Here is a 25,416-nt window from a genome sequence, read left to right as displayed (position 1 = left end):
AAGGTACAGGTATACAAATCAACTGAATTTCTCTGCATTGGTGATTAGTGATGATAAGTGAAGGAGTCTGCTATGGAGGATACAACAGATTCAAGCTACTCTTTAGACAGAGTCACTGCTCAGCAAACTCAGAGGAGGAAGTATCTCATGTAGCTGTACCATCTTGGAGTGGTTTACTTTTATCCATCAGCTAGAAGGAATTCTGATACATGGTGTGAGAATTAGAACCTGGAATATGGGTGCAAGCTTTCAGTTCCTTTGCCTATAGTAAGGTTCCTGTACTCTCCACTTGTGCTTGGGGATACTCCACTCACCTTCTCTCTCTTCTGCACCTCCTGCATTACAGATGTTTCCTATTTAGGATTAAAAATGTTTTTCATCTGTGGCTTTCTCAGCCTCCAAGTAATGCTTTACAAAACTGAAAGCTAAAAATAGCAACTTCTCTGCCAGGAGAGGTGAACTTTTTACAAACTATATTTTCTGCTGATATAAATAATTTTTTATTTAATAATCTTCATTCAGAATAATCCACACCTCATAAGCTCTACATGTACAGTACTCCACGATAAGAGTTGGAATTATTATTAAACAGTGTGGGTTCTGAGTTTCAGGTATGGGGATAGGGATATTATGGGCGAATATTCTCCCCTTCCTCTGCAAAATATGTTCAGACAGACAGTGACAACCAGTTCCCCATCAAAGTCTCTCTGCTTGGTGGCTATACTACCTTCCTTGGGCACTAGCAGGGAAGAAGAGGGTTATTCTAAACATCTTCTCCAAGAATGGTGGTAGGTCCTACTGTCAAAAGTAGAAATATTAATAGACAATTCCTAACCTGGGACAAACTACTTTTCAAAGATTCTATACCAGGAAGAGTAGAGAAAAATATGTCATTATTCCACTTATCAGGTCAAATGAGATCTGAATGCAAAATCAACTTCTGTCTCTTCAGTGTATAACCTGGGAAGTGAGATTGCTTTCTGTGTTTTGAAGCCTTGTGGTGAAGATGTTATAGGAATAAAACAATACATTGTGTGATAGTTGGTTTCAAAATGATTAAAAGAGGCTTCCACTCAATAGGAAAAAATGTAATTGAATGTTATTTGAACATTATAGCTGTAGCCATATGACATCTTTTTGTGAAAATTAATGATTATTGGTTTTCCAGACCATTAAGCAGAGCCTGGAGTAAAGATCAAAGTTGGTTTTTGTGAATTTTCTTCCTCATGAGCTTTGATGCCTAATATAATTATCCCCCTTTTTAGTGATTTCCTTAAGAGAAATGATTAGCCTCATGCGTGACTTTCTATAGAAATTACCAAGGCTAACGGGCAGGAATGGAGACTTGATGACCTGTTCGTCTTCCTGCAACTTCAGACAAAAGTAAACAATTGCTTTCCAAAAGCTCACACACCACTGCGCCTTCTTTAATGCTTATTAAGAAGGTTATTTCTAGGTTAAATGAATCTAAAAGTTATGCCCATACAAGTTGATGATGACTCTTATTCTTCCAACTGTTAGAGCAGAGCTTGACGCACGCTGGAAAATTTGAGGGAGAAAATTTGACCTTCTCCCTCCTTGAATTTATACCAGAATTGCTCTGTTGGTAAATTAAACATAATTATCCTTTCACTTCTGACTTGAGTCTTGGAGGAACATCCCCCAGTTTATATGGTATGGTGAGACGGATTTTAGAAACCGAAAAGCTTCCCATTGTGCCAAGAATTCTGTAAACATCGAATCAGTTACACAGAAGATTTATGTGACCTTGCTGGAAAATGACTTTAACTAAGCTAACTTTTTATTTCCATATAAAAAATAAAGTTAATGCCTAAACTCAGTAGTTTTCATCCTCTCTTTTTCTTTAATTTTATTGAAGTCACATTGGTTTATAACATTGTATAGATTTCAGGTATACATCATTAAATTTTGGCTTCTGTATAGATTGCGATTGCATCTTGTTCATTACCAAAAGTCTAGTTTCTATCCATCACCATAAATATGTGCCCCTTTACCCCTTTCACCCTCCCCCTACCCCCCACCCCTCTGGAAACTACCAATATTCTCTCTGTATCTGTATGTTTATCTTCCACATATGAGTGAAATCATATAATATTTGTCTTTCTCTGACTTATTTCACTTAGCATAATACTCTCAAGGTCCATTCATGTTGTCACAAATAGTACGGTTTCATCTTCTTTATGGCTAAGTAATATTCCATATATGTGGCATATATATATATACACATATATATATATACCACATCTTTATCCATTCATCCATTGATAGGCACTTAGGTTGTTTCCAAGTCTTGGCTACTGTGAATAACACTGAAATGAACATAGGGGTTCAAATATATTTTTAAATTAGTGGTTTTGAGTTCTTTGGATAAATACCCAGAAGTGGAATAGCTGGATCATATGGTAGTTCTATTCTTAATTTTTTGAGGAGTCTATGTACTGTTTTCCATAGTGACTGCACCAATTTACATTCCCACTAGCAGTGTATGGGGTTTCCTTTTCTCCAAATCCTCTCCAACACTTGTTATTTCTTACCTTTCTAGTAATAGCCATTTTGATGGGTATGAGGTGATATCTCATTGTAGTTTTTGGTTTGTGTTTCTCTAATTAGTGATTTTGAACATCTTTTCATGTACCTGTTTGCCATCTGTAAATCTTCTTTGGAAAAATGTCTGTTCATATCCTCTGCCCATTTTTTGTATTGTGCTGTTCATTTTTTGTTGTTGAGTTGTAAGAGTTCTTTATATATTTTGGAAATTGACCCTCTATGGGATAAATGATTGTAAATATTTTCTCCCATTTGGTGGGTTGTCTTTTTGGTTTTTTTTTAAAAAAATTTTTGTTGTGGTATAAATAGTTTATAACATTGTGAAATTTCAGTTGTACATTAATATTTGTCAAACACCATATAAATGTACCCCTGCACCCCTTGTGATAACCACTAACTTGTGCTCTTTGTCTGTAAGTTTGTTTATATTCCATATATGAGTGAAATCATATAGTGTTTGTCTTTCTCTGTCTGGCTTATTTTGCTTAACATGACTCAACGTCCACTCATGTGGTTGTGAATGGGACAATTATGTCTTTTTTATGGCTGAGTAGTATTCCATTGTATATATATATATATACACCACATCTTATTTAGCCAATCATCAGTCATTGGGCAGAAATAAAACCACACATAAACGGACAACTAATCTTCGACAAAGGAGCCAAGAACATATAATGGAGAAAAGAAAAACTCCTCAAAAAATGGTGGTGGGAAAACTGGACAGCCACGTGCAAAAGAATGAAAGTAGACCATTATTTTCCTCCATACACAAAAATAAACTCAAAATGGATCAAAGACTTGAAGGTAAGACCAGAAACCATAAAACTTCCGGAAGAAAACATAGGGAGTACACTCTTTGACATCAGCCTTAAAAGGATCTTTACAAATGCGATGTCCACTCAGAAAAGGGAAAAAAAGAAAAAATAAACAAGTGGGACTTCATCAGACTAAAGAGCTTCTGGAAGGCAAAGGAAACCAAGATCAAAATGTCTTTTTGTTTTGTTGATGGTTTCCTTTGCTATGCAGCAGCTTTTTAGTTTGATGCAATCCCATTTGTTTATTTTTTCTCTTGTTTCCCTTGCCTAAGGAGACATGGTATTCAAAAAGATGGTGCTAAGACCGGTGTCAAAAGCATGCTGTCTATATTTTCTTCTAGGAATTTTATGGTTTCAGGTCTTACATTCAAGTCCTCAATCCATTTTGAGCTAACTTTTGTGTATGGGAAAAGATAATGGTCTACTTTCATTCTTTGGCATGTTACTGTCCAGTTTTCCCAACATTAGCTATTAAGGAGACTTCCCTTCCTCCATTGTACATTTTGGCTCCTTTGTTGAAAATTAACTATACATAGATGTCTGGTTTTATTTCTGGACTCTCAATTCTGTTCCATTGATTTGTGTGTCTGTTTTTCTGCCAGCACCATGCTATTTTGATTCCTATAGCTTTGTAGTGTATTTTGGATTCAGGGAGTGTGACACCTTTTATTTTGTTCTTTTTTCTCAGGATTCCTTTGGCTATTCGGGGTCTTTTGTTGTTCCATATAGATTTTAGAATTCTTTGTTCTACTCCACAAAAAATGTCATTGGGATTTTGATTGGGATTGCATTGAATCTGTAGATTTCCTTAGGTAATGTGGACATTTTAACTATGTTTATTCTTCCAATCCGTGAGCATAGAATATGCACAACCCTCATAGCTGAAGAATTTGAGTATCTTTTCCCATTTATTTAATTCAGATTTCCTCAATGAATTGCGTGTTGAAATGCATTTCCTATTTTTCTACTGGGTTATTTTTCTTCAAGCTCTTTTATTATGGATGATAAGCTAACCTTCTATTTGTTATATGTGTTGCAAATATCTTCTGTTCTTCTGTTGTTGTTTTTTACTTTTGATATGATAAATTTATCATTCTTATCCTTTATGATTTATGCTTTCTGTGTCTTATTTCATGGCAATATATATATTGAATATATAGAGAATAGACTATATTTTTAAATAAATTTAGTTTTGTTCATTTGGGTTTTAATACACCAAAAATGTATTTATGTGCATATTTTGAGAAATTTAATTTTCTCTTATTTTTTCCATGTGGAAAACCAGTTGTGCCAACTTCATTAATTCTTCATGGTTTTGTACTGTTATTTCTTTTTATAGGTCTCCATGTATATGTGTGTGTTTGTGTATTTAGGGGCTCTCTGATTACAATGATTGATTTTTTAAAATCTGTTCTGTGAACAATACCACACTCTCCCAATTATCATAGCAGTTTAACTACCCTTGATATTTGTTAGAGCAGTGGTGCTCTTCCTTTTCTCCTTTTCACAATGTTCTCTTTGCTACTCTTAGACTTTTATTTTTTACATAAATTTTAAATTAGTTTGTAGAAGTCTATGAAAAAATTTTATTGTATTGATTCCAAATGTACTGCCTTTACAGATTAATTTTAGGAGACTCTATCTTTGGATATTGAGTTTTCTTACCAACAAAAATGGTAGTTTTCTATTTATTCATGTCTTTTATATCTTTCAAGATTGTTTTTATAATTTTCTTTGTAAAGGTCTTGCACTTGTTTTGTTAGAGTTTTCCTCATAGACATGTATTATCGTTACACTTTGTGAGTAGAATTTTTTTGGTATGTATTTCCTAATGGGTTCTCATTAAAATATGGGCATAGTATTTAGCTTTGTATGTTGATCTTATGTGAAGAGACCCTAGTGAACATTCCTACTAATTTTAATAGGTTGTCTATAGGTTCTTTTGGGCTTTTATGCAATCAGTAACGTTGTCAGTAAATAAAGACTGACTTTTTTTCTTCTTTTATTGCATTAGCTAGATCTTTGGAAGACATTGTTAAATTGTAGAAATGGTAGGCATATGTGTCTTATTTCTGACCTAAAGTTTCATCATTTATATATGGTGTGCTATATGTTTTTAATAAACACATTTTATCAAGGTAAGCACTTCTCTGGCGATTCTTAGTTTAAGATAGTTTTGTTTTGATTTTTAGTTTGTTTTTGGTAATTATTAATGACTGTTTAATTTTATTAAATATAGTTTACTTTATATAATGAGATTTTGTTTCTTTTTTCTTCGACTCTTTAACATGGTGAATTGTACAGATGGACTTTTTAAATCAACTTCATTGAGATATAAGCTATATATATATATATATATATATATAAAATAAATCCATTTTAAGTGTGTTGTTTGATATATTTTGACTGTTGTATGTGCCTGTGTAAACCACTTCACAATCAAGACAGAGAAAGCATACATCATCACAAAAAGTTTTCTTATGCCCCTTTGCAGTCAATCCCCCCAACCTGCTATACTAGGCAACTCCTATCTGATTTTAGTTACCATAAATTAGTTTTACTTGGTCTTGAAATGGAATGGAATGGAATAATACAGTGTACACGTTTTTGCATCTTGCTTCTTTCCCTCAGCATAATATTGACCTCCATCCGTATGCTTGTGTGTATCAGCAATGTATCGCTCATTGTTTTATGATGTGGCAAAATTTGTTTATACATTCTTTTGATTGGCATTTGTGTTATCCCCAGTATTATCTATTATTAACAAAGCTACTATAAATTTTTATGTTTGTCTTTCTATGGGTATATGTTCCCATTTTTCTTGTACCATAATTCTTGGGTCATATGTTAAGTGTATGTTTAAATTTTTGAGAAACAGCTAACCTGTTTTCCAAAGTGATTATAGCATATTACATTCTCACCTGCAGTGTAAGCAAGTTTGAGTGACTTCACATACTTATCAGCACTTGTTATTGTCAGTCTTTTTAATTTTAGCCATTTTACAGTATCTCATAGTGTCTCGTTGTTATTTTAAATTTTATTTCCCCCAAGACTAATGATGATGAGCATCTTTTTATGTGCTTTTTGGCCACTCATATATTTTCTCTTGTGAAGTGTCTGTTCAGATTTTTTTATCCAATTTTAAATTGGGTTCTTAGTATAGTATTTTAGATGCAAATTCATAAATATATATATATATGTATGTACACATATACATAAATGCATAAATACATACATGTGAATAATATAAATGATTTTCATATATATGTTTCCTCAGTCTGTAAGTTTTCCTTTTTTTATGGTGTCTTTCAAAGAACAGAACTTTTAAATTTTGATTAAACCCCACTCCTCATTTATTTTTCTTTTAACACTGATTTTTTAAACTGCTCAATTTGAAAAAATTATAGATTTGCAGGGTATTGAAAATATAATATAGAGGTCACATGTATCCTTCACTCAATTTGCCCCAATAGTTACATCTTACACAACTAGAGTACAGTATCAATACCAGGAATTTGACACTGGTACAGTGTGTGTGTATGTTTCATTTTATCACATATGTAGATTAAATAACCACCACTGCAATAAAAATATGGAAGTGTTCCATCACTAAAAAATGATTTCTCCCTCATGCTATCTCTTTATAGTTAACTCTTACCCACCTCTGCTTTTCTTAACCATTCGTAACCCTTGGCAACCACTAATCTGTTTTTCATCTATATAATTTTGTCTTTTCAAGAACATTATTCAAATGGAATCACATAATTTCTGACCTTTGAATATTGATTTTTTCATTTAGCATAATCCCCTTGAGATCACTCTAAGTTATTGTGTGTATCAGTAGTTTATTTTTATTGCTAACTAGTATTCCATGATATGGATGTATCACAGTTCACCTATTGAGGAACATTTTTGTTGTTTCCAGTTTGGGGCTATTAAAATAAAGCTGTTATGAACAATCATTTGTAAGTTTTTTATGTGGACATGTTTCATTTCTATACAATAAATGCCTAGGATGCAATTGCTGGTTATATTGTAAGCATATATTTAGTTTTATAAGAAACTGCCAAGCTATTTTCTAGAGTTACTATATTATTTTACATTCCCAGTGATGATGTATGAGAGACCCCGTTTCACTGCATCCTCTCCAGCATTTGGTATTGTCACTGTTTATTTTAGCTCTTCTAGTAGATGTATGGAAACAGTTCATCATGGCTTTAATTTGCGTTTACTGAATATCAAGTGATATTGATCATCTTTCCTTGTGCTTGTTTGTCATCCATATGTCCTCTTCATTGAAATGTCTCTTTATATCTTTTGCCTATTTCCTAGTTGTGTTTTTGTATGGTTTTGTCGCTGTTTTTCGTTGTGTTTGGAGAGTTCTTTATATGTTGCAAGTACTGATTCTTTGTTGGATACGTGGTTTGCAAATACTTTCTACCAGTTCATAGCTTGTGTTTACATCCTTTTAACAGAGTCTTTCTAAGAGCAAAGTTTTTAATTTTGATGAAGACCAAATTATTGATTTTTTTCTCATTTGTATCATGCTTTTGGTGTCATAATTAAGAACTCTTCACCAAGCCCTGTGTCTTGAAGATTTTCTCCTAAATTAACTAATATTTTTATAATTTTATAGTTACATTTACATTTATGATTCACTGTAAGATAATTTTTGCATGAGACATGATGTTTAGGTTAGGGATGGTGTTTTTCTTGTGAATATCCAATTGCTTAAGCACCAGTTGTTGAAAAGGCTATCCTCCATTGAATTGCTTTTGCATCTTTCTCAAAAAATCAGTTGTGTGGGTCTATTTCTGGGTTCTCTATTTTGGTCCATTAATCTATGTTTCATTCTACCAACTGACACCACGCAGTCTTGGTTATTGTCACTATAAAATAATTCTTAAAATTGGGTAATTTTTTCACCTCATTCGTCTTTGTCAAAACTGTTTTAGCTATTCTAGGTTCTTTGCCTTCCATATAGTTTTTAGAGAAACTTATCTGTGGCTACAAAAAAAATCTTGCTAGGATTTTGTTAAGAATTAAAATAAGTATTATATATATATTTAAATATATATTCAACTTTATATATATAAATTTGGAGAGAATTGACATCTTGCTCTCTTAAGACTTCCAATCCATGAACATTGGTATATCTCTGTATTAATGTCTTCTTTGATTACTTTCATCAGTGGGGATTTAATGTGGGGTGGGAGTTTAAGTCTCTGACAATAATTGTGGATTTGTCTATTTTTCCTTTCAGTCATATCAGTTTTTGCTTCACGTGATATGCAGCTCTGTACTTGGTACCTGATCATTTTGAATTGCTATGTCTTCTTGGCAAATTGACATTTATGTCATTATGCAGTGTGCTTCTCTGACTCTGTTAGTTTTCTTTGCTCTGAAGTCTACTTTATCTGATATTAACATAAATACTACTGATTTATTTTAATTAATGTTTGTATGGTATATCTTTTTTTCATCTGTTTACTTTCAGCCTGCCTATATCCTTATATTTGAATTGATTTGAAATGAGTTCCTTGTAGAATTTATAGTTAGGTCATGATTTTTTATCCACTCTGTTAAGCTCTTTTTTATTCGATGGATTTAGACCATTTACATTTAATGCAATTACTAATATGTTAAGGCTTAAATCTGCCATTTTATTATTTGTTTTCTGTTTGCTTTTTCAGGTTTTCATTTCTGTATTTTATTTTTCCTGCATTGCTATAGATTGCCTGTGTATTTTTTAGTTTTTGAGTGTATGTCTTTGTTAGCTTTTCCGGTGGCTACTCTAGATATTGCATTGTGTGTAGGTTTTTGATAGCAGCCTTAAAAAATTATTACAAACTAAAACAATACAAATTTTTACCTTAGAATTCTGAAGGTGAAAAGTCTGATACAGGCCTCACTGGCATAAGTCAAGGTTTCAGCTCAGCTCTATTCCCTTCTAGAAGCTTAGGGAAGAATCTGTCTCCAGACTTTTTCAGCTTCTAGACACTGTTCATATTTCTTGTCTCATGACCATCTTTCTCCATTTTCAAAACCAGGAATTGTGTGCTGAGCTTTCTCATATTGCATCACTCTGACCTCACTTTTCTACTTCCTTCTTCCCTTTTAAGGGCCCTTTTGATTATAGTGGACCCACCAGATAACCCTGGATGATATTCCTATGTCAGAGTCAGCTGATTAGCAACCTTAATTCCATCTGCAACTTTAATTCCCCTTTTCCATGTTACATGAAATATTCAGTTTCCAAAGATTATAATATGGTCATCCTTGGGGCCATTATTTTGCCTACTACACATTATATATATGTAATTTATCAAAGACTGCTGGTATATAAATTTTACCAGTTCAAGTGAAGTTCAGAAACTTTAGCTCCCTCTATACCCTTTACTTCACCACATTTAAAGTAAAATTGTCTTAAATATTTTCTCTCTAAATATTTATGACCACATTAGATACTGTTATAATTTTCATTTCAACTATCAAACATAATATGGAAAACTCAAATGGAGAAGAAAAGTATACTGTATTCACTCATAGTTTTGCTCTAAACATAGTCTCTCTTTTTGGATGTTCAAAATTCCTTCTTTTGTCGTTTCTTTTTCTGTTTCAAAAGTTTTCTTTAACCATTCATTTAGAGTAGGTCAGCTGGTTAAGAAGTCTCATAGTTTTCCTTCATCTGAGACTGTCTTGATTTCTTGTTCATTTCTGAAGATATATTTCCCCTGGATATGGAATCCTGGGTTGATAATTTTCTTCTTTCGGCATTGAACACTGTGATGCCATTTCTTTCTTGAATCTATGGTTCCTGATAAGAAATCCACTTTTATTCAACATGTTGTTCTCCTATAGATAACGTTCAATTTCTGTCTGGTTGTTTTTAATATTTTTTCTTTGATTTTAGTTTTCAGAAGTTTGATTGTGATGTGTCTTTACATGAATTTCTTTGTGTTTATCCTGTTCACTTAGCTGCTTCTGCAGGTTTGTGTTTTGGTTTTTTAATTTTTGCCAAACTTGGGGTATTTTTCAGTCATTTTTTTCATTAAGTGCACTTTCAGCCCTGTTATGGACTAAATGTTTGTGTCCTTCCAAAATTTATATGTTAAAGCTCTAACTCCCAATATGATGCTATTTGAAGGTGGGGCCTTTGGGAAGAATTATATTTAGATGAGGTCATGATGGTGGGACCCTATAATAGGATCAGTGTCCTTATCAGAAAAAGAAGAGAGATCAGAGCTTGCTCTCTCTCTGCCATGTGAGGACACAGTGAGAAGGTGGGCATGTGCAAGCCAGAAATCAAGTCCTTACCAAGAACCAAGTCTGATGGTGCTTTGATCTTGAACTTTCCAATGTCCAGAACTGTGATAAATAAATGTCTGTTGCTTAAGCCACCCGATCTATGGTATTTTGTTATAGCAGTTCGAGTAGACTCATACGATCCCCTTCCTCTTTCTCCTGTCCTTTTGTGACTCTACTGAGATGAATATTAGATTTTTATATTTTTTTCATAATCCCATATGCCCCTGAGGCTGTTCACTTTTTTGGTCAGCCTCTATAGTTCAGATTGTGTAATTTCTGCGATTCTATCTTTGAGTTCACTGATTTGTTTTTCTCTCAAGTGGATGTTGAGCCCATCCATTTAGTATTTTATTTAAGTTGTTGCATTTTTCAATTCTAAAATTTCCATTTGTTTCTTTTTTATATCTTAAATTTCTTTGCTGAGACTGTCTACTCCTTTACTAAAACTTTCTATTTTTTCATCTGTTTCAGCCATATTTATAATTGTTTGTTAAAAAATTTTATGATGACTGCTTAAAATCCTCACAAGATATTTCTAACATCTGTGTTATCACATTGGCATCTGTTGTCTTTCCTCACTCAGTTTGAGGTTCTTGGTATGAGAAGTGATTATTCATGGAAACCTGGACATTTTGGGTATTGTGTTACAAGACTTTGGATCTTATTTAAATCTTATATTTTAGCAGGCCTTGTCTGACACTGCTTCAGCGGTTGAATGGGAGCTGTGACTCATTTGTTAGGTGGAGGTGGAAGTCCAGGTTCTCAGTTTCCAGACACCTAGGGGAAGGGACTTCTTGTTACTATGGGTCTTGACTGGGAGTTGAGGCTTCCCACTAGGTCTCTGCTTATACCATCCTAGCTTAGAAGGACTGGGTGCCTAGTTGCTGCTTCCTATGTGGCCACCACTGACATTGTGGATGGTGACCTTGTTACTGCTAAGCAGTGGTGAAAGTCCTGATTCTCTACTAGGTCTCTCTAACATCACTCCAGAGAGGAGGGAAAGGATGCCTCTTTACCACTTTTTTAGGGCAGAAATTCAGGCTTCCTGTGTGATTTACAACTCCCCACTTGGCCTTCTCTGGCAGTACTCCAGCTAATGTGGGGAGTTAGAGCACCTCATTACAGCCTCGCAAGGGCAGAAGTCTAGGTACTCCTCTTGGCCTTTGCTGACAGAAGTGGGAATGGAGGCCATTTCTGTGCTGTTTAGCTAGAATAGGTTAATTATTGTCTAACAGTTTTCTTTCTTTCTAGCCTATTCTTGGTCCTTCTGGTGGAGAGAGTAGGCTATCCTTAGGGCTCTGCTTGTCTGCATCATTGACATTTCTAGGTTGATGGCTTCTCCACTACCCGCTTTGGCATATTCAAGGCAAAAAGGAAACCCAACAAGCTCATCACCATGTTGTACTTTGAGTACAAAGTCGCTAACCAGCATGCCGCCTTCTTTCCATTTCAGAGTTTTATATATATGTTTGTTTTATATATAATGCCCAAAGTTTTTAGTTGTATTTAGTGGGAGTAATAAGGAAGGTAAGTCTATCCATTTTTTCCTGGAAGCATAAGTTCACTTCATTTTATATTGTTACAGCACTTCTTTATCTCAGGGATAAATACAACTTGGATAAATGCAACTTGGATAAATGTATATGCTGATGTATACTGCTGGATCACATACAAAAATTTTATTTAGAATTTTGCTTATGAGCTCATATATGATACTGGTTTATTATCTCATTATGTACTATCCTTTTCCCATTTCAATATCAAGGATACAGTAGCCTTAGAAAATTAGTTGGATGCATCTCCTGTTTCCATTCTACGTGTCCATCTTACTTCTGTAGTCAAGTTTGTGTTACAATGGTATTATCTATTTCATAGAGATTTGATAAAAATTACTTTTAAAATCATCTGGTATTCTTTCTTGGGGAGATTATCCTACCGATTCATGTAATTATCAGTATGTTTAGGCTTTATATTATTTTCATATAAATTTTGGTAATTTATATCCTTTAAAAATTTATATTTTGTTAATTTAATGTTTTTAGAAAATTACCCATTTCTTTAAGTTTTAGCATTAATTGACATGAAGATGTTTGTAGCATACTGTTAAACTTTAAAAAATCTCCACTGCATCTTTAGTTATATACTTTTTACGTAATAATATTGTTCATATATACAATCCGTTTGCTTAATCAGTCTTGCTAGAGATTTGATGTTTCATTAAAGTTTTAAAAAAACAATGTTTTCATATCATTTTTTTCACAAAATAATTTTACATCATTATTTCCTATCTTTTCTTTGCCATCCTGATTTTTACTATCTTTCAGTTTTGCTATGATTCTTCTTTTTAGCTTCTTGAGTTGCGTTCTTTCCTTGTCTATTTTAAATCTTTTAATTATATTTAAAACATACTTTTAAGGCTGTAATCCTCCTTCTATTTAATCAGATTTATTCCAAAAGTATATGTATGTATGTGTACGTCTTTATATATGTTTAATTTTAGTTTAGTTATAAGTATTTCATCATTTCTACTTTTTTCCCTCTGTAAATCATATTCGGGGATGTTCATAAGTTTCCAAATACAGTTTTTTATTTGTTTATTATTTAATTGCCAGTCCATTCTTGACTCCTTATTTAATTTATTTATTATTTATGATAACGTTTTTATGGAATATGTTGAGGTTTCTTTTGTGGCCCCGTGTGTCGTCAATTTTTAATAGTATTTTATATTAAAAGAATAAATGTATTTCAGTTTGTGAGTTTGAGTCCACAGTTGGTACAGGTCAGAAGTTTTGTTTTTTCATGGGTAAATTTTTTCCGTTTGTGTCCTTAGGTAGATGGAAAACTTCCTTTTGTTTCTCTATTCTCATAGGTCATTTTTATCTCATGCATTTATTGTGTATGAGTGTATTTATACTGTATTGACTTACTGCCTTATCCAGGTAGCTCCAAAACAAGTTTTAGCCTTTCTTATGCATAGATTCTGTGGTGTGGGCTTGCCATTAAAGTTCCATGAAGAGTAATGATATTTATTTTTATTTTCAAGTATTGTATCCCTAGTCCCTAGCACAATGCTTAGCTTGTAGGGGACACTTAATCAATGTTTGCTGAATGAATGAATGAGTTGTTTCAATACCCCTGTGAGCAATTTTGGCTTTTAGCTTCATTAATAGTTAGTTTTAAGTTGCTACTTCATTTGTAGTGATTGGGAGATTATGTTTATTTTTCTTTTTCAGCTTAGATGTTTTAAAATTTTGAAAATTATTTTATCTAGCATTTGTGTATGTGTGTGGAATTGTGGTATAGATGGACTGGAGAACAAACTCCTTCTATATCATCTTATTCTGCCTTATGGTCCAGAGAACTGCCCTGGATTTTTAAAAAGAGAAGATAAAATTCTGATCATGTTACATGTCACTGTCTTGCTTGAAAACAATCTGTGATTCCACATTGAAATTAGGATATAATTTAAATTATTTAATAGGATATACGAAGACTTTCATGCTATGAACCCTATTAATCTGCCTTTTATTTCTTATAATTCTTTACTGTTGCACACCCATGTTTCAGTTCCTAACACTCTATACTCTTTCGAGCTTCAATGCCTTTGCAAATTCTTTTCCCTCTGCCAAGAATGCCTTCATTCATCTGATAAACACCCACTCATAAATCATCTCCCCTGTGAATTCTTTCCAAACACAATGCCTTCTCTGGATGCAGTTTTGAGATCTTTTCTCTGTGTTCCTATATCAACTTGTTCATATCTTTCATATATCCCATCATATTGTATTGTCATTGTGACTCATTTTTTCAGGTTACTCCCCAGCCCATAAGTGAACAAAAATGTGTGAGATGTGAGTTACGACAGCATTAATCTCTCAATTAGCACTCACCCCACTGCATCCAGAATTACAACTGAAACATGAGCCATGCCAAACTGCTCCCTCTGCCCTGGCGGCATCTAACGCATATTGATACCTCACAAGACAGTTGAGGGGATTCAATAAAAGAGCAGATAAAATGCTTTGTAGAATGTCGAGCACATAGTAGGTACCCTGTAAAGGTCAATGGCAACTCAGCAATCCTCTGATTACGTTATAGGCTTTTCTCAAAACTGCTTTCAGCTTCCATCTCAGGACTTTCAGGCATTCTGTATATGTTTTAAAAGTCATATATTTTGATATGGTAGTAAATAAAGCAAAGCTATTTCCAAAGCAGATAATGAACAATATTATGACCAGTGAGAGATTTATGTTATCACTGAACGACTTTAGAGCAAAGAAGTCGAAGGACATTTCTAAGCCAGGTAGGACGCTAGAACTCAAATTCTTTACAAACGTACAGATCTATCCAAATTTCCTTCAGAAAGTGTGTTACAATCAGGGTAAAATGTCAGGAAAGAGAGCACAAGTTTTACTTTTATCTTAAAAAATTGAGAAGTGATTATAAATCTCAAATTTAGGCATTAGGTATTAATCTTAAATATTTTTTATTGTAACCAATGAGTATTCTTTGTTATAGTAAAAATTCATTATACAAAAGCAAACCAAAACAAAATCAAAATCAAAATCAAAACAAACAAAATCATAAAGTTTAGAGTTAGAAGCTTTAGATATATGCTGCTCAAACTTTATTTTACTTACATGTGAAGGAAAACTGAGGGTTAAAGAGGCCACATGTTGCCTAAATCACATTGAGATTTCCTTCTCGGGGATGCTCACATAAGAACCTATAATGGGTTTAACTTATATCACGTGCATTCCTATACACTAAAGATTTTAGTTTTTTCAGTTCTCCTGTAGCATGGATCATAGAAGAGGGATGTTCACCTAGTAAATATAAGTTTTACAAATTTTTTAAATAACTAGTTTATGGAATTTTGAGACATTAAGAAATGTACAGTCTTTGGAACTTCACTTTAATCCCATTATAGAGGAGGTTTCCTATAAAGTAGGTGGATGCACCAAGGTCCTATATTAAAGATATTACGTCACTGAACTACAAAATCACCTTATGAGACGATATGACTTTAAGACAAGGAGCATTGGGAGCAGCATTGTAGAGAATATCCAGCATGTAACTGCAGAGATTTAACCGGAATTTGACTAAGCAAAACAACTATATGTAGAGTAAAAGGCAATTCATCAGAGAGCAAAGCCATCATGAGATAATGTGTGTGTGTATCGATTACATATATATGCAACATGTGTGATATATACACATGTATATATACTACAAGCATTTCCTACATTTTATTATAGTCTTTTAAATCCATTTATTTTAATTGTAATTAATTTTAATATGCAAATTATTGCATCAAGGTCATGGAACATAATTTTCAACCCATGCTTCTACACGTGATCATGCATATTTTTCTAGTTTTTTATTGTTGATAATGGGATAATGCATATCTTCACACATAGACTTTCTCTTTCAGTATTTAAAATTATATTAGTTTGCTGGGGCTGATGTAACAAAGTACTACAAACTGAGTGACTTGTTAGAACAACAGAAGTTTATTGTCTCACAGTTCTGGAGGCTAGAAGTCTGAGACGAAGGTGTGTCGACAGGCAATGTTCCCTTTAAAGGCGCTAGGCAAGGATCTGTCTAGGACTCTCTCCTGGCTTCTAGTAGTTCCTTGGCTTGTGGCAGCATAGCTCCAGTCTTTATGTGATGTTTTTCTTGAGTATGTATCTATCTTCTAATTTCTCCTTTTTGTAAGGACACCAGTCCAATTGGATTGGGAACCACCCCACTCCAGTATGACCTCATCTTAACCAACAACTCTATTTCCAAACAAGGCCACGTTCTCAGGTACTGGGGCTTAAGACCTCAACATATGAATTTGGGGGAGCACACTTCAATCAGTAACAAAAATGATTTCTTTAGAATCAACTTCCAAAAAAGGAATTTCCCAATCAAACAAAATTTACTACTAGATATCACTAAAAGTGTTCTGAAAATTTTATTATAATTGTCACTGTCATCAACCGAGCGTCAGAGTGTCTGATTCATGACACTCTCAAAAGCCTTGGGAATTAATTTTAATAGCATTAATATCATTATTCTAATCTTTGCTAATTTTATAATCATGATTAGGCAAAGCTTTAATAAATTGGATCATTTTTTATCCTCATTTACCATTGTTACATTCTAATTTGTGAATTATCTAGTCATGTTCTTGACCATTTATTTATTGGATTATCAGGGTCATTTTTATAGACATGTAAGAATTCTTTATAGACTGAACATTAATTAGTATACATGTTTTCAGCAAATATATTTTTATTTTCTTTTTAATTATTTTTATATACACAAGTACTAAATGAACATAAATTTATTAAACTTTTCTTTGTAGTATATTCTTTTACCTCTAAGTTTCAGCATATCTTCTCATTCCATAGGGTTAATAAATATTTTGCTATTTTTACTTGCTTTTACTTACTTTATTTTATATTTAATTATTTAATACATGTGTAACTCGTTGGGATATACGTGAAATGAGGATACAAATGAATATTACAGATACTTAAGCTGCGGTCTAAGCATCATTTATTAACTGGTATTTCTCTTTGTCTTTGATAATAATATGTCCTTTCTGATTCACTGAATTCTTAAGTATAAAGGTAGATTACTTAGCTATATTTTATGTCTCACTGATCTTTTAATCTATTATTTTACCAGGACTTTAATGTTTTAGTTATTATAGATTTTCAATATTTGTATAGACTCTCCTCATAAATCTCCATTAAAGAAGTCTTAGATATTTTCGCTTGTTCATTAATCCAGTTACACTTGAAATTTTGATTATTTCAAGTTTCAACAACTTGCCATTAGGATTTTAACTGTTAGATCTATAAATCTGTTGAAAATAATTCACCCTACCTATACAGGAAGGTGAAATAATAGTTTCCTTTATTAAGATTTTTAGATGCTTCTGTAAAGTGGTGTAGCTTATGTAAAGTTGTTCACTCAATGTTCAGCAAACACTTATTGATCATCTACTATATATCAGGAATATAGTAGAAGTTAAGAAAAAGAAGTTAAAGAATAGATTATCATCGAGGAACTTGTGTCTAGGAGGATTGCAGATAAGGAAAGCGGCAAAGGATGAGGATTAGCCAAGAGGAATACCCAGTACAGTGCTCATGTACAGATACCATGAATCCCTGAGAAGTGACAAATTTCCAGGAGAGGGGGTTATGCTTCACCTGAGTACTGGAGGCTGACAGGCAGTTAGCTGGGTGAAGAAGCGGAGCACCTGTTCTAGGGAAAGGAAACTGAAAGTGCAAAGGCGCACATTTCAGAGAGCGTGGCATGGAAATGAAAGGCAAGAATTTAGTCGTGGCCAAAGTGTAGGATGTGAATGAGAACTAATGAGCCATGAAGCTGCAGTAGACAAGAATCTGATTTTCTCTCATGTGGGCAGTAGGTAACATTGGTGGGCTTTAAAAGGGAAGTGATATGATCATATCTGTATTGTAGAAAGGTTTCAAGGGGAAGAATATAGCATGAGGACAAGAAAGGAGTCAAACTAAACAAAAGAGATCATTGATAATTTGTAAAAATATGTATTCAACGAATGAATGAATCAATCAATGAAAAAGTTGAAATGTACTACCTGATTCTGCAGCTGAAAAATAATTAGTGACTTTGGTAAGATTACCTTTATTCAGTGGGATGGTTGATATAGACGCCAGCTATATCAATGTCAAAGTATTGGATATTTGAAATCAAATCTAATGTCATTGTTTTCCAAACCACTTATTGCTAGTAAATAGGAAATAGCTTATTATTGTGTTTACATGTTGGTTATATATTTACTTTTCTACCTATTTTATTAACTCTAATCTTTCCAGGTGATTTTTTTGTTTATTTTCTGGGTATAATATTGTAATTCCTGAAAATGATAAGTTTGTATCCTACCTTCTAACATGTATATTGTTTATTTCTGCTTTGCGTTTTAATATATTGGTCAGAATTTCTAGAAATAAGTTAAAATGATGGTAGTGGATATTTTTGTTTACTTTTAATGATACCAGGAAGGCGCTAATATTTTACATTTAAGTTGATGACTCTGAAAGATTTTTTTTAACATATTAAACTTAAGGAAGACTCATTCCATCCCATTTTAAATAGGTTTAAAAAAATATTTAGATGGTTTTGAAATTTTAACAAATGACTTTTTGGTGCCTGTTCAAATGCAGATACATATTTTCTGACCAGTTAATATGACATATAGTTTATTCCATGATTTTAAATCATGCTTGTGATAAAATCTTCAAGTATGTGATATATTATTCTTCTGATATAATGCTGAATTTTATTTTATATATTTATGTAGTATTTTAAGACATTTATGGCTATAAATAAGATTGGTCTTTTATTACTTTACATTTTGCCTTACCCTGTTTTATATTCAAAGATATTACCCTGAGATGTTGTAAATCTCTAAAATATTGCATAAAAATATTTAGGTATGGTAATTAGTTTATACTTAACGAGTCAATAAAACAAATATGTTTCAGATTTTCATCAATAAAGGTCATCACCGAGCTAGATGACAATGTGTAAATCTTTACCTCTCTGGGGCTCATCTATAGAAATGAGAAGTTTGGACGACATGAACCCCAAGGTCACTCCAGTTCTAGCTTTCTGCCAGCTTGTATTCATAAAGAAGCTCCTCCAGCTTTGTGCTAATAAGCAAAACTGATTAATAAGTTTAAGAGCAATGTACTATGTCAGGTAGAAATTAACCATACCACGATGACCCTGGCAGATTTAGACTTGAGTCTAAAAAAAAAAAAAAAACTTAGTAGTCCATTGTTCATCTACTTGGGCCCATGAGCAGTTGGAACTAAGAAATGTGGACTTTGTGATTTATCTTAAATTACATTGGAGAACTGTAAACCAACTATCCCTCACTGTTTTGTTCAACTCACTGAACATTGGATCTAAAGAGCAGTAAAGGGGGGATCAGGACCCTGGATTTGTATCCCACTTCTGCCATTTACTAGTTTTGTGATCTTAATCAACTCACTTAACCCCTTCAGGCATCAGTTTCCTTATTTGAGAGGTGAAATATATTTAATCTTTAGCTCAAGTTCTATGATATGAGAAGCCATGAATAAACAGTCCCTTATCAAAACATATTTAATTTATATAGTCATCTGAGGTTTATTTTCACATATTGATCTCAGTTGATCCTCTCAACAATGTTTGGAAGCAAATAGGCAAAGTATTAGTGACTTTATTTCAGAGCTAGGTCTAGACTCTAGACTCCAGAGAATTTGGTAGTTTGCTCAATGTGCTTAGTAAGTGACAGAACCCTTAGAACACTTAGTAAGTGACAGAGCAGCTGGAGCCTAGGACTTCTGATTCTTCAACTGTGTTCTTTTCTTTATATGATGCATTGTCTTTCATTAAGTTCCATAATCACACTTTTATACTTTTCAAGCATTCTGGCTCATTTTCCAGCTCTTTAAATGGTGAGGACCAACTATCTCTCTTCTCTTGAAGTTCAGCCTTGAAATTCTGTTCGTTCATGATTTTAAACAATGTAACACAATAACACTTTGCTCATGTATATGTTTATATGATTTCTTGACAAGTACTCCATCTAACATTTATCCCTCTTTTCCTGATTCTCTTTCAGATAGCAGTTCTGTGGATGAAAAGGTTTTAAATCATACTTTTTCTTCCCTCCTGAGGGATCTTGTCTTTTGTACATGTTTGTTTGTGACATCTTAGACCTGTGTTGGTTCTTCTGTTTTAGTTGTGAAATGTGCATGTTATCCCAGCTTTCCATTCTTTGGTTGTCCTTTAAGTGTGCCCTGATATGTTGCATTTACGAAGAGGTTACACCTTGCCAGCTGCGCTTACTTTAGCTTACACTTGCCAACCTGGGGGTCTGCTACGGTCAAACTCAGCATCTGTTCTTAAGTCTGGCTAATTATGATCTCTCTGACTGATTCATGACTTCACTGCACATACCAAGTTTTAAGGGCAAATAGTATTTGAAATATAATATTTTCCCGGACTCTGCCAGTGTTTTTGTTTAAATGCTGATGGCTAATTTCAAAACCTCCACTCACAAAAACACAGTAGCTTTGACTTGGAGCTGACCCTGCTTAGCATCTGTCATACTAGGTGTTACGTGTCTAGTGCAGTTGACCCGTGTCCCAAATTCACGTATACACAGCTGTAGTATGCTAAAAGCCTGTTTTTTCTTGTTTTTGTTTTTGTTTTCTTGTTTTTCATTTAAGGCTCGAATAGTAGGTGGCAATGATTTGGATGCTTCCAAATTCTCTGCACTTCAGGCATTTGGTGGGTAAGTATACTCATAACCTTTCTAATTCATTCCTTTCACCAATGGTACTTGGTTGTGCTGTCAACATATGTATTTTGAATGCAGGATGTTGCATGATGGTATAATTAGCTAGCCTCACTATTGCTATTTTTTCACAATAAAGTAGTTTTCATAGAGTTTAAAAAATACTGTATAGATATGTATGCATGTATAATTATGTATTCATGTATCTCTCTCTATATAAAGAAGAAAGTCAAAACCACCTAACCAGATTAGTTGTTAATATTATCATTCCATACACAAATACAACCACATAATTTTACATTAATGACTTCATATTAATACAATTAATACTATCTTTTGATCTACTTGTTTGCACTTGATATGTGCATGAACACTCTTCTATGTCAATATGTCAATGAATGTAATCTTCACCATTTTTTAAAGTTACATTTATTGGGTGTAAAAATGTATTTAGAATTTAATCACAAAAATAATGTACGAATTATATTCTCCATGTAAAATAACCAAAAAGCAAAGGATCTCCTTTAATGCTCATAATTACACATTGGTATCAGTTTGGAATGTATGTTCATACACCTTTTTTTGTGTGCTTGCATACATATCTATGTTCATATAGAATAAGTAGTTTTATATTGTATATCTCTGTGCTTTTAACATAAATTAGACCATTATGTATGTAAATAAATGAGCACTAATGTAGCACTGACTTTGTAGTAGGTATTGTTACAATTGTTTCATATTAATGACTCATTTGATCCTTACAATGGCCATATGAGGTAAGTACTGTTTTGACCTCCTTTTTACAAATGAGGAAACCAATGTATAAAGCAGTTAAACTTTCCCTTCATACAGCAAGTAAGTGACAAAATCAGTATTCAAACTTAGTCTAGTTCCAGAGTCTATGGTCTTAATCACTGTGCTATATTGCATCTGCAACTTGAGGTTTCTTTTTCCTTTCCTTTTCTTTTTTCCATTTAACAACATGCCTTGAAAACTTTCCACTTCATTATTTCTAAGTGATGCAAATATTTCAAGACACTTACGTAATATTTATTTGTTCCTTCTATTAATGGATTTTCAAGAATATTTCTAGGTGTCATTGTAAACAATACTGAAGCAAACATATAATAGATTTTTAAAGTGTAATATGTGGACCAAAGCTTATGCACAAGATGGATAGATAGATAAGTTGTTTTATAAGTGTTGAAATTTGAATACATTTGTGTACAATATAAGTAGAAGCAAAATTTAGATACATCTTTTAGATTTATTTTAGGCAAATAAATAGTTTCACAGTTATCTTTTATAAGAATTTCATTCTTTTAAAATGAATCTTTTGTTAAATACATTTACGTTACTTCAAATAAAACGTGAAATTTTGTTTCAAACTTAAAGCTCCTGAATAATAACATAGACCATTTTTATTTTGATTTTCCTAAATAAAAGTAATTAAGATGTTATTTTTTAGGTCTATAAACTCTTCAATGTCCTTAAAACAAACATGTGAAGAATTACTCACATTCCTATTGTAATGTCACAATGATTTAAGTATGTTATGAAAACCAGCTGTGGCAAAAGATCACTATGGATTATCCATAGAAAATTCCAGTAATAAGTGGATTATATTCTCTCCCTGATGCCACAAATATAGACGTCCCTTGGATCCTTGGGGGATTGGTTTTAGGACCGGTCCAAATACCAAAATCCATGGATGCTCAAGTGCCTTATGTAAAATGGCATAGTATTTGCATTTAACCTATGCACATCCTCCTGTATACTTTAAATCATCTCTAGATTAAGAATAATACCTAAAACAATGTAAATGCTATGTAAATAGCTGTTATATTGTTTAGGGAATAATGATAAGAAAAAATGTTTGTACATGTTCAGTACAGATGCAACTATCACAAGCCTTGTGGTCTGCGGTTGGTTGAAACCACAATGCAGAATCCGTGGATATAGGGGGACAACTGTACTGTTTTTCTTTAAGCTCTCTAAAAAATAACTTGACAAAAATGAATAAAATGGTTGCCTTAGAAAATAATTAAGGTGAATTCCAATTTAATTATGAACAATGTTGTATGTCATGATCTTGGAGGCATATCTGAGTTTATGATTTTATAGTTCCCGCACCACTCCTCCTTGCCTTCAGCATCCGTTACTTCATAGCAACTTGCTTCTGTAACTCATGTCTGAATATGGACCTTTATCAGTGTCAAAGCAATGGAGTTAATCTACATCCAGGTTTTTGTTAAGTGCATGGTGTGTAAATGTCTAGTTAAAATAGGTCATCTTTGCATTTTGAATAGATCCCTTCCACATCATTTTTCCAGAAACTGCCTATTATGAGGACTTTCCTAGGGATTTTGGAGTTATGATGATATAGAAAAGGGGTAATAATTTGCAGTTATCAAGAGAATTTGCTATTATCTGAATGCTTATTTCCTCTTGAAGAACCTGAAAGGTACATTTAAATATAAGCCTTCAATCATAGCCTCTTTCAGAAAGATTTGCTTCTTATTTTACTTTTTCTATAAATATTTTTTGTTGTTGTTGTTGTTTCATGTTTTTGTGGGGTTTTTTTGAGGAAGATTATCCGTGAGCTAACATCTGCTGCCAATCTCCCTTTTTTTTCTGAGGAAGGCTGGCCCTGAGCTAACATCTGTGCCCATCTTCCTCTACTTTATATGTGGGATGCCTACCACAGCATGGCTTGTCAAGTGGTTCCATGTCTGCACCCAGGATCCGAACCGGCGAACCCCTGGCTGCTGAAGCAGAATGTGCAACTTAACCACTGTGCCACCAGGCCGGCCCCTATAAATATTTTTAATAAAATGAAATATTACTATAATTCTTCTAAATATTAGAACTTCCATTGTTCTGGGAAACTGAAACTGGAGCAGACTTTCAAGATAAGCAGTCACTGCTTCTTCATGACAATGCTGCTACATCATTCACTCCTCTACCTTCAGCATCCCTAGTCAGCTCAGAGCTAAACCACACATTCATCTTTCCCTCCCCCTTCTTAAGCGTCAATAAAAGAACAGTCTAGGGGCTGGCCGGGTGGTGTAGCAGTTAAATTCACATGCTCCTCTTCGGCAGCCTGGGTTTCACTGCCCGGCCCAGACCTACACACCACTTGTCAAGCCATGATGTGGCAGGCATCCCATATATAAAATAGAGGAAGATGGGCACAGATGTTAGCTCAGGGCCACGCTTCCGCAGCAAAAAAAGGAGGATTGGGGGCAAATGTTAGCTCAGGGCTAATCTTCCTCAAAAAAACAAACAAAAAAAACCCCACAAAAGAACAGTCTATACACACTGAAAACACATAATGGAGTTAGCAGTACTGTTGTCTAATTTCTGCTCATCTGTGTGGGTACATTTCCTAAAAGTGTTGCTGAAAAAGACGTGGCAAACTTCATTCTGTTTTTCCAATTTGTCACAGTAAATTCAGACAGGATCTAGAAAAGGAATTGAGAGAGAGAGAAAAAAAATGAACAGAAGAAGAAAGAGATAAGGCTGGAAGGATGGATGTTTTAGTGAAATCATTAAATTTAATATTTCACATCTCTTAGTCGTTTTGTAATTGTTTGGTAACTTTTGTCATATATGTAAGCAAAGTGTAATACCAGAAGCACACACCAACGTGAAAGAATTAGAATAGCTTTTTTGGTGGAAACATTTCAGAGATAATGTGAAGAAACAGCAGATGTAGGCAAGAAAAGCCTTTGGAACTTGATATAGATCTGACAACTGTGAAAGGAGAGGAGGAAGGAAGGAAGCCTGGGTGTGAAAAGCCTTAAATTGACTGCAGTGAGACTACGAGAAAGTGTCAGACCAATGAAGAGTCCTAGAGAAAAGTTTTCCTGTTAGAGGAGTCCCACCTTGGGCATAAGTGGTCAGCTCTGTTACCTCCACTGTGTTCAGTCATTGGTTGGGAGCAGCTTGGGGAGAGTGTGGACTTGGATGAATATTTCAGCAAATTCTGGAAGTGTGGTAGCTGAAGGCTGCCATCTAACTACACTTATTTGAGAATATTTTCTCTGAGGGATATCTGAGTGATACATGGCCTTGGTTACCCAGCATCTTATAAGTCAATTTGGTGACACTACTTTAATAAATGATAGTGAATGAAGTCAATGAATACCTTCTCAAAATATGAATCACTTTTTTAAATTAGAATGACACTCCTTTGGTGCTTTGATTGCATATTACTTTAAATTTATCCTTCCCTGGACATTTGTAGTTAGAGTTTCGTTGGTTGCAAGATAAGCATTTCAAGTCTTCTTTCTGTCTCTCTCTTTTTTTTTTGTTTCTAGTCTTAAGGTACCAGCCTTGTCTGTACCACAATTCAGGAAAATAGATAAGACAATGGTGGGGACAGGGGAA

The 25,416-nt window shown here is 33.6% G+C and overlaps 1 protein-coding gene across 6 annotated transcripts in view; it reads left to right on the top strand.

The window, feature by feature from the left end:
* UNC13C (unc-13 homolog C) overlaps positions 1-25,416 on the top strand; it is a 557,967-nt gene that overhangs the window by 116,954 nt on the left and 415,597 nt on the right. For all 6 annotated transcript variants that reach the window (XM_070236389.1, XM_070236405.1, XM_070236396.1 and 3 more), the window contains 2 exons: positions 20,347-20,369; positions 20,957-21,021. In XM_070236389.1, coding sequence (XP_070092490.1) covers positions 20,347-20,369; positions 20,957-21,021 — 88 coding nt within the window. The remainder of the gene's footprint in view (positions 1-20,346; positions 20,370-20,956; positions 21,022-25,416) is intronic.

The sequence above is a fragment of the Equus caballus genome, chromosome 1, assembly GCF_041296265.1.
Source record: "Equus caballus isolate H_3958 breed thoroughbred chromosome 1, TB-T2T, whole genome shotgun sequence".
In the NCBI taxonomy this organism is placed as follows: domain Eukaryota; kingdom Metazoa; phylum Chordata; class Mammalia; order Perissodactyla; family Equidae; genus Equus; species Equus caballus.
Note: the sequence above shows the minus strand (reverse complement) of the source record. Positions and strands in the feature narration are given on the sequence as shown.